The sequence below is a fragment of the Amblyomma maculatum genome, chromosome 7, assembly GCF_055883805.1.
Source record: "Amblyomma maculatum isolate TAMU_Amacu chromosome 7, ASM5588380v1, whole genome shotgun sequence".
NCBI classification, from domain to species: domain Eukaryota; kingdom Metazoa; phylum Arthropoda; class Arachnida; order Ixodida; family Ixodidae; genus Amblyomma; species Amblyomma maculatum.
Window position 1 is genome coordinate 88,338,547 of NC_139350.1, and position 10,679 is coordinate 88,349,225.

Consider the following 10,679-nt stretch of genomic DNA (forward strand, 5'->3'; position numbering starts at 1 on the left):
CACACTACGAGCCTGCACGTCCGTGCGAAACGGATACGTAGCAAGGAGGTCCACCGCCGTTAGCTCACACGTGAGAACTTAGGTTGTCACAGGTCACCAGTTTTCGCTAAAGCTTGTTCCAAACTGCTTGCGCTCCTCTTATGCTGCCTCTTTTCCACCGTACAAGTTCAGGGCTAGGAAGGCATCGACCAGCATGCTTCCTAACCGAACACCAAAAGGCTGATGATGAGAAACAGTCACACGAAACAGTCAAAAGGAACAGTCACGCCAGCCATGACACCTACACCCTATCGCGGTCCGATGTGTCACTAGCTGTTGATCGAGCTTCTTCCATCTGCTTCGTGATGCCCTCGAGCTCAGCCAATTTGGTGCTGGCGTAGTGGTGGTACATCTTCTGTATGCCGCCTGCAATTGACATCTTCATGCCGATGCTGTAGCGGAAGGGGTAGTTGTTGTTCTTCACGGCACGTTCGTACAGACGTTTCAGGTCGCGAATTTGCTGGTCAAGGAACATAATCTGCCGGCGGGTATTGCGCAACTTTTCCCGGATAGCAGCCGCACGACCTTCCAACGTTTCACTTTCGCTTACCGAAGAATTCATCGCTGCGACGCCGGTGTTGCCGCTGCTGCTCTCGCCACACTCCGCCTTGGGCGCTGCCATGTTTTGATGCCTGCTCGGCGAGAGTCTGCAACTGTAGCCCAGCCGCCTGCGGTGCGCTCGGCAAGACGACCAAGGGCCAAGAAACCAAGCCCTCGGCACCTTGTCGGTACCGCCAAATAGCGTCTGCTGACGACGGGTTGATTTGTGCCGCTCAGCAGCCACTTCACAGCACTTCAGCCTTAGCTGCTGGCCCGGCCACGTGCAGGAGTAACTCGGATGGATGGATGGAATATAGGAGCGTCCCCTTTGAATCAGGGCATGATTTTTCTCCCTATATTTTAATTATTGTTTTACATTGGTTTTGACTATACCATCATTCTATTTATTAATTTTTTGTTTCTACATTACTAACATAATGTCACTTCTCTGCTTTTAAACCACCAATCTTCCAGTCGCTTTTTGCTCCCCTGGTATCCCTCCCTGGCATCCGGCCACTGGTATCCTCTAAACCCATTGTTTACTTCCTCCATGTCTAAACAGTCTAAACCCCAGAGCTTCAAGAACAGTGACTGCGCCTACGTCGACTTCCGGATGGATACCATTAACACCATTTTATTCGAGTATAATATGGTCAATTGTTTCACTCATGGAGGAAGGAAAGAACTTACGAGAGGCCCTGACGTCATTTTTTTGAAGCCGGTGCGGCCACGCTAAAGTCTGGATTCTAGCCACTGTAGTGATGGTGACCCACCCTTTATTGCAGGTCGCCGGTCTAACTTCACAAAGCTAAAAGCGTGGTCATATAAAAAAAGAACAGCACACAAAAAATTACTGTAGTTGCGGCCGCGTCACAGGTATGTTGCTCCCTGGTGCTAGGATATAGGCACCGTGCAGAAACCCAGGGGGCAGCAGTCGCGGTGAACAGGCAGCGCCACAAGTGAGCGCCGGAACAGTTTGATGGGGCACGGCCGGTCTAGAGGAAGAGCGCGCTTCTCTTCTCTTACGGCCTCACCAATTGTTGATTGCATAATTTTTATTTATGCTGTCCTGTGGTCTATATTTCCCTGTCTACGATAGCTTGTATAAGCACTAGTACAATGCAGAGAGTAATCAAAAGGAATGGAGCGTTTTAATGGCGCATTTACTATGTCTTGCACATTAGTTTCGCGAATTTACCTTGACAACTTTTTTTTTTGCTTGCTTGCTTGCTTTCATTATATTTTTCCTCCCTCTCAGCTCCTTCCTTTTTTTCTTTTCCTTCGCTGTCCGCTTCGCCCTACACGGTAGATGTGATTCAGGAGATGCCATTCCATACGCTTTATTCATTAAGTTGTGTTAATGACATTTCGATGTCTACTGAGCTGTTGAACCTCGAATGATAAGATGTTGCTCCATGCGATACTGCTCAATCGAGACTGTAAGAAAAATTAAGAAAAAAATAAATGTTATTGTTTTTTTTACTTATTTGTGGACGCTCTGAACAGATCTTGCATTCATTACATGCCATCTCTCTCCAAACAAGTTGTCGAGCGGCTGGCTGCCGCCTGTTAACTTCCCCTGTCAAAACTTAATTTTGTGATAGAGGACTTGAATGGTACCGTTAAAGAGGCATTAAGGATCGTTAAAAAAACGAAAGAAAACTAGCATTCAAGTCGGGATGAGGCAGGAAGTTCTTTCGACGAAAAAGAAAATTAAGCATGCTACTATTCTGACATGTGACAGACAGGATAACATGCATGTGTATTACAAACTTTAGATCGTTTGTGCAGTGCTGTAAGGGAGTTTCCATTCTCATAGCTGTGTCACTGTATCAGCGACCGCGTGCAATCTGCCATCTTTTCCTTTATCGTCGAGAAAAGTGGCAACCGCCTCACCAGAAAACAGCTAAAGCTCTTCAAAATCCGTCTGCATAATATAAGTAGTGCCTGCGGCATTTTCAGGCCCGGGTAATCGCATTCTCAAGTTTTCAGGCTTATCGCTTTTTTTAGGCTTTTTTTTCTTCTTCGAATACAGCTTCATTCATTCCTATTCTTCTCCCATATTCGTCCCGTCCTTCTCGGCTGCTCGATTCCCCGCAGCTTTCTTTTTTTTCTCACCCGTTCGATGTGGCCTTTCTGAAGCTGTACCACACTTGAGAGGAGGGGCATTCACCACAATTTTTTTTTTTTATTTTCTACATTTTTACAGTATTTTTTACGCCACCCACCCTCCCACCCCCTTCGTTTTTTGTTCGGCCTTTTGAAAACCAACTGCGCGCGCTGCTCCTGTCGTCTTCCGTTTCGCGTGTTTCAAGCCTAGAAATAAATGCCCAGCGGGCGGCCAGAGCTTGTCCTTGTCTTTGCGTCTTGTGTCGTATGGCTCTCGCATTGTAAGTGCACGGCCGCTCGATGGAAGCGCACTGGGTGCGGCCTGCTGCGTCACGCCGCCGTCAATGGGCAAGAGCGTCCTAGGGGAGTTTACAGTTGCGCTGGCTATTTCTGCTGAGGGCGCCACTGTTCGGGGACACGTCGCTGCCGGGGTCACCGGCTCTGAGCGCGCGGTTTGCTTGAATTTTAGACGCGTTTGCCTCCTGTCTGCGGGGTAAGCCAAAACTTTTTTGTGTGCGCGTGTGCAAGCACGTTAACGTTGAGACCGGATGCGATTGTTTTTTTTTTTTTTATCACGAAAGCCCTTCTTGGCTCATGGCGCGAAAATCTGTGCGCAGAAGCTGTGGCTGTAATCTGTGCACTGGTGTGTCAATCGCAAAAGCGGACGTCCAAGGAGGGAGATTAAGAATGAAAATGATTGATGGTGATAGGTAATCAATAAAAGTTATAAATAGTCATTGATAGAGGTAATGATTAATGCTAATGACTAGTAATGGTTAATAATGACTAAAATGATTTGTAATGATCAGTATATAACACTATGACATGTAATGACCGCAATTGATTTGAAATGAGTACAAGTGCTTAGCAATGTGTGGTAATGACTAAAATAGCTAGGCATGACTCATCATTACTGCTAATGACTACGAAATGACCAATATGTGAAAGAATGGGAAAATGAGTAACCTGCTTAGTTATCAGTGGTAAGGGCTACAATGACTACGCAGGCAGACTCAACATGACTGGAAACTACCAACATATCAAACGACGACTTTAAATGACGTACTGTTGCAAACGATGAGAGGCAAATGATGGGACATGGGTAGGCTTTTGCCGTCCTCCGCTTAAAAGACGTCTAGAGACCCTCAAATTTTATCTGCTGAGCTCGCTTCAGACAAAGGCAGTAGCGAGGAATGGAAATGCACTCGCTTCCTCAGAAATGAAAGCGGCGCTGATGTTAAAAAGTCCAGATACTGAAGCATAATGCCCTATCAGCTGCCATTGAATTTGCTACAAGGAACAGCAGATTGGACTTGATGGTGATAATTATAGGTTAACAGTGCAAACAACGTGACGGGAACACAGGAGAAGAGGACGGCACCACCGCGCTAGTTGCGTCGTCCTCTTTTCCTGTATTCCCGTTACGTTGTTTAACCTATTTAGTTACCAGGGAGCTGGCCAGTGAACTAGGATTTTTAACGCAGATGAACACGATGAGGCAGCACCAGGAGCTCTTATCGCAGGTTATGTTGCGAGGACATATCATAAAACGGTACGAAGCGTTTTTTTTTATATATAAGCATACAATTTGTTCTAAACTTTGCCGCGCTAGTCTGAGTGGCCTTGCAAGCAAAGGAGCCTGTGCTTACAATATTTGTTAATACTCTTGAAATTATTTAAGTCAATGCGAAAAACTGAAAAGCCACGTTCCACAGAAAATCCGGCGCCCGCTCTGTTGGCGAAAAGTCAGAAAAATTCCTTCCTGGTAAGAGGCACGTTCGTTGGTGATATGGCCAGACATCTTTGGCGCAGTGAGAACACATGACATGATCAATGTGGCAGGAGCTGCCAAATCAGAGAGAGTCAATAAGATGTAAGGGTGAAATGGGAATTATTGAAAGTGGGACCCTTATATCCCAAGTCAGGCACACTATACTCCTATAGGGCACGTTCGTACGGCTTCAATAAAGAGGGGCTTTATATAGTTATGTGTAGGGTGCTATTTCATATAATGCGGTGGCTTAAGGCTGCATTATAATGATATGCGACAGAGGCAGCAATTACGGGATACGGTGAATAAGCAGGTAGCAAAGTGTGGGCACTCTAACGAGGCTCCTCAAGGAGACTTAGGAACCCCACGTTTTGTTTATCACTACCAGGTTGCTGCTTAATTTATGCGATATTTGGTAATGGTTTTGAGGCGACATGTCAGTGGTGCAAAAGCCTGTTGCAGGAAATATGAGTCAACTGAACCAGTTACAGGTTGATGAAAACCAAGGACAATGGAGGCTTGATGTACCCCGCAAAGGAAGAAATCAAGCTTTGTCAGCTTACGAGCACCTTCATTAACAGGATGATGGAGTCTGAAGAGGTCCGGCGAAGTAGCAAGCTGTGTAAACTTTTGATTTCGTCATTGTTTTCTCACTGTACACAGTACCTGCAGCTAATCTATGAAAACAATGATCGTGCCCATGCTGTGGCGCTATGCAAGATATTGTTAAGTTGCGGCACCCACTGCGAGCTGGGCTGGAAATGTCAACTCAGAAGTGGAGCATTTATGGCAATGGCATACCTCTCTCATGAAAAGTTTTCCATCTGCGATTGGTTATTTTCTTCCTTTTTTTGTGTGGCCATTTAATAAGCGTACTCGGCTGCTCGCTGAATCTCGGCTGCAGTTGTGCTCTGAAGCGTGAACATTGTTGTGATCGCTAAGAGTTTCACAACAGGAACACTCGATGCGCTTTCTTCCATTGAAAATTACAAACCAGCGAAAAATGTACGGGATTTCGAGCAGCGAATAAAAATAGTAATAAAAACTTTCGGTGCATATACGTAGCACCTTGAGGCAGACCGGCTCTATGAAGCGCGCTTAGTTCGGTCATGCAAAATGCGGGAAGCCATGACGGATAGCCTTCTGGCGTAAAAAGTTTAAGGTCTCCAACTGAGTCGAAGATCCCAGGTTATCATGTAGATTTAACCTAATAAACATCTTCATATTTCCAACGTAACATTTGTCAGAATGAGATAGAAAGGTTGGTTACATGTCGCATTTTCACAGAGGTTGCTCACAGTAGGACAATATATTTTTATTGGATAACTCTGTCAGCTTAGAACAGGTTGACATCAATTTGTGTATAAAATCTGTATGCAGGATTGAGTAAATGGTATGAAAATGACACACGGAATTCGCGACATAGTTAAAGTACGTATATATGCATTTTTCTACCATGCCAGCTGAACAGCTTCGAATTGTTCACAACCGGGTGACATTTTCGTGTGACAAACAATTTGATCCGAATGCAACGTCACGGTAATGCGAGCTCTCCAATCGAGTGGCCTTGATCCACCGTCACATTAAGTTTTTCGGGGTACACTCCAGTATGCACCGTTGCCGAGCAAGCGCTAGGTGCTGACATGGTCACACTAGACATGACAGTATATACAAATTCGTGTTGCCAAATTGTGTGAAGTGGAGCTCTCATATCCTTAAAATCATATCCATACCACGCCGACGCTTCCCTAAAAGCGCAGCTAGGCGCTCTCCGCGCGCGGCTGTCCCCGAACGGTGACGCTGCGGCGGTGGCGACGGGAAGTAGGCGCCTCCCGCCGGTTTCGGGCGACGTAGCAGGCCGCACCTATACTCCGTTTCATACATCAAGTGCAACACTGCCAAAGCTACAGCTCTTGTTCGCGCTTTCTGCATCCGCGATGAAAAATAGTGCCTGCTCTTGACGAGAGGAAATAATAGTTATTTGGTCTGCAAGCTTAATAAATCTTACATTTGCCATCAACTTCATAAAGAGCACCTTTTTTAGGGAGAAAGGATCGGATTCGGTGAATTTGTATGCTTTTTATGTCGTTTTCGTTCATGTCGAGTTTTCGCTGCCCCACAACCTTGCCAGCTGTGCCACTAGATGGCGCTGGCTGTGCCCTCCGCGCTGCGCATCTCTTTTTGAGAAAATGGTTCTTCTGTGCGCATTTTTTCAATAATATCCGCACTGTGAAGATGTCTAGGCACGCGAAGCAAGCTATTGCAAACGTGTATACTCGGAATAGAGCCCGTTTCCGCAGGAACCACTCGGCTACAAAACGAGCGTGTAGTGATACGCCTACTTTTTTTTTCTTGCGGACTACTTGCGTAGCTTTCGCTGCGTTGCACCTGATGTATGATACGGAGTAGAGTGCGCTTCCATCGAGCGGCCGTGGTATGTGCCTCGCTACGTCGCTCAAGCTGGCTGAAACTGCTACCATTTCGCTGCGCAGGCCGCCTTTTTCAAGCGCGCGCCCTGCCCAGGCGGCCGTGCGTCTCCCTATCAAACTGTTCCGGCGCTCACTTGTGGCGCTGCACTGCCTGTTCACCTAATGTTCACCGCGAGTGCTGCCCCCTGGGTTTCTGCACAGTGCCGACATCCCACTGATCACGGCCGATCTCGAGGGAGAGCGCGCGCTCTTTCTTACGGCCTTCTAAATCGCCGCGTGAACAATGGGAACTTTTCTCCTTGAGTTACGCTCTCCGCCGCCGCAAGGGGCGCGACCTGCTCACTGTTCGCTCCGCATCTGTCTTCAACGGCGGCGGGTGGCTTTTGCGTGGTTTCGCGCTGTCGCTCGATTGTTTCGTGGTGAGTGCAGCCCCGAAATAAAAGAACACGGAAGATGGATACAGCAGCGGCATGTCGTCAGCGTACTACACACGTGAACCGAGTCTTTGTATAAAAACACTGTCGCTCAGCAAACGTTCGACAAGCATATGACATGCATTGCGGCATTGTAACTACTTTTGTCCATTTAATCCGAATTTTTCCCAAGCCTGCACAAGAATAGCAAAAAAAAACTGAACACATAGAAATTTCTTCACGGCTAACATTACAGCAACTCGCCTGCAACAACAGAACCGTCTTTCAGCGCGAGATGCGAAACCATCCATACATAGCACCGAAGATGAAAATAATTTCATAAAAATGTAATGTAAGTTGCATAATGCTTGCATGATATAAAGTATTATAGTGTAACAGTCAAAGTAAAGACTGGAAGGTGGAGTTTTCAATGTTATTATAATTTATATATTAGCAAATGTGTTGTATTTAAACATTATATTATTTTGCAAATAAATGCTGTTTTAATGAAATTCTACATGGTATTATGCTTATTATGAAAAGAATAAAGAAATGGTTTGATATTCATGACACCACTTGTGCTAAAAGCGGTAAAAAGAGGCTAATAAATGACGCAGCTGGTGATACTCGATGCCGTGGCTGACAAACGAGTTCACTTGTTATAGCGAAAGCATCCAAGAAACTTCTAAAGCGTTAAAGAAGAAACCTTTTACTGAAGAAACATTTCAAGAAATGCTGTTCATCACGAGTCTACTGTACAAGTGGTAGAATACGAAAGGTGTCGGCACCGTCCTCATCAGGAAACTTAATAGTGGCCCCATGCATTGAGGCTCTCTTAGGGAAAGTAAGGCTGATGTGCGGAGAGAACGACATGCTAAATGCGAGGGCCTTAACAGCGGCACTTGACCACATTATCAAGACGGACGTTTCACCTTGGAGCAAAATCAAGGCAGTTTTCTTCGATGCCAAAGAAATCATTACTGCTCGGTCACAATCGGTAACCGAGGAAATGACGGAGTTGTGGTGGCGTCTCCTGTCATCCCATTACTTTCGCATATTCCAGTTTAGCTTACGTCGATGGATACATTGATACGTTATTCAGTGACCTGGGTGTGCTGCGCTATCTTTCTTGAAACTAGCAAAAGAAACAGCCCCATGTACACTCTACTACGAGGACAAGAACTCTAGTGGCCTGCATTTTCCGAAACCAGAGTTTATTGCCCTATCGGACAAGGTTTTCTTTAAAAAAAATACTTGTGCATATACCACACACAAACGGTCTCGAAGTACTTCAAATCCTGATTCAAGCAGTGCAATTGAGAATTCGCAATTGCTGAGTTGCGCTGAAGGAATTAACAACAGCCTATAAGGTCCGCTTCTTTGATATCAGAAAAATTTATCACAATCCTTCTTGTCAATTATGCCAAGAAAGTGACTGCCCGGAATTACAGGCCAGCTTCCTATATGAACAAACCGGTCATGAAGATTGAGGCTGAATTTTCTAGCCGCAGGTCACGTTTTGATGAATTGATGAATATGTAGTACAATGTATATCTTTGAAGGACAATTTTTTTATTGTTTGCCGCCTTTTTCAATTAGGCATAACCGTTCATGTCCATTTCCTGGATTAAAAGTTGTCGTTTGTCTATGTATTAAACAGACTACGTCTGTTATACACGTAAGTGCGTCATGTCACGAGACTACATATACATATTCTGTCTTTCAACCGACTTATTCGTTTTGAACGAAGCTAGAACAGCTCACTCCACTAGACAACTGCACTTTTATGCGTAAATTTTGTTCCTTACTCTGAATCTGAGACGCGCCATGAATTTTCGCCGGTGCATCTTTTGCTCTAAACGAAAACAGAAGCGGTTGGCAGAATCTCCAGCCAACATGTTTGCCATGCACTCACGTTAGGTCGCGCTACACCTGCTTACAGCTTTCGAAGAAACACTACATAGCCTGACAAATTTATTTCTGTGCAAAAGTTGGGGGCAAAAAATGTTGAAGTAAGTGTAGTTGCTTCATTCGACCGTGCTCAACCGCACTGACGAAGGCGCGCGCGCGCGTGAGCGGTGTTGACTGTATTCGATTCCTTGTAGACGATAAATTTTAGACGCTGATTACGGCGTCTTTGTATAAACCATAACGTCGGACCTGCCTGTTGCAACTGAGGCGGGCGGAGCGAAGAGCGAGCGCGCGTTTCCCTTGCGTGAACGGCAGTAGCAGAGGCGCAGCAGTGGGGCGGTGGCGACCCCACCGAGGCGCGGTGGGCGATGGAAACAGACGCCATGGGTGAGGCCGTAAGAGTGCTCTAGAATCTTGGGCAGTGTGTCGTCCGCGCCTGGGAACAATAGAGGAGCGAGGTCGCCGCCGCGGTGAAAGCGCGCGTGACACCCAGGGGGCATAGAGTTCCTTACACTAACTAGAGGGAAAGCTGAGGGCGCTGCACTTCAGTCACCATGGGCGCGCTAAGAATCATGGGCCGGTGTGCTACTTATTGCGGGACAGTCAGTTTTTCTCGGGTATGTGGAGTGGCGTTACTGCGATGTTTCTTTTTCGTCATCATCATCATCTGAAGGTGCGTACGCGAAAGCCATAATAGCGAAGGCGCAAATGCAGACGTCACCAATAAATGGTTCTTGTTTCCCGAAATGCCTCTAAAATGTTCCTTCAGTGATTGCACAACCATATATATTTTTGTAACGTTTATTTATTTCAAATTTTCCCTATTAAGTGCAAATTATCGGTATTTGTGCTGCTCAAAACTAAGCCAATAGGTGAAAGAGCCATGGCTTATATTGGATAAATATCACACTGAAATGCTGTTTCTCTCCCTTTTTGCAATTTACAGTCACAATATTCAATCTTAGGACATTATTTATGGTAGAACAACGTTTGTCTTTGCATTAGTTCCAAAAGTTGTAGTTCTGCACTTGGTACCTGTCAACGTTTAAAAACGTTGGTACCTGTCCGGCCCATGATGATTTGAGCGCCCATGGTGGCTGAACTGGCCGTCTGGAAACTCCATGTAAACTCCCATAGGCGGCAGCACAGCTTTCTCTCTAGGTAAAAGTAATGAACGCTATGCCAGGGGGCGTTGCCATTAACAGGTGTGCCAAAGGGTGCGGTGCGCCGAGCCAAGCTCCATTCGCTTGCATGCAAAGACGAGCGCAGACCGTCTTCATGCGTTGATTTGAGGAATTCGTGTTTCGTTGTTCTGCATGTTCTTCGCCGTTTGTTGCGCTTTGTTGAAACCTCGTCTGTGCTCTCCACTTGGAACATCTAAGCAATGCGTGAACGACGACAGAAAGACGACGCGACACAAGGGCACCGTAACAAGGGACAGTGCCGGGCTGCAACAGCGGTTACAGC

At 46.1% G+C, this 10,679-nt stretch overlaps 1 protein-coding gene across 1 annotated transcript; it reads right to left on the reverse strand.

Annotated features, from left to right (window-relative positions):
- Positions 1-280: 280 nt before the first annotated feature.
- On the reverse strand, positions 281-661 carry LOC146183907 (uncharacterized). The gene has a single exon (XM_084608770.1). It carries the CDS (start codon positions 659-661, stop codon positions 281-283), a length of 381 nt encoding a protein of 126 aa, XP_084464896.1.
- Between the last annotated feature and the right edge of the window lie 10,018 nt (positions 662-10,679).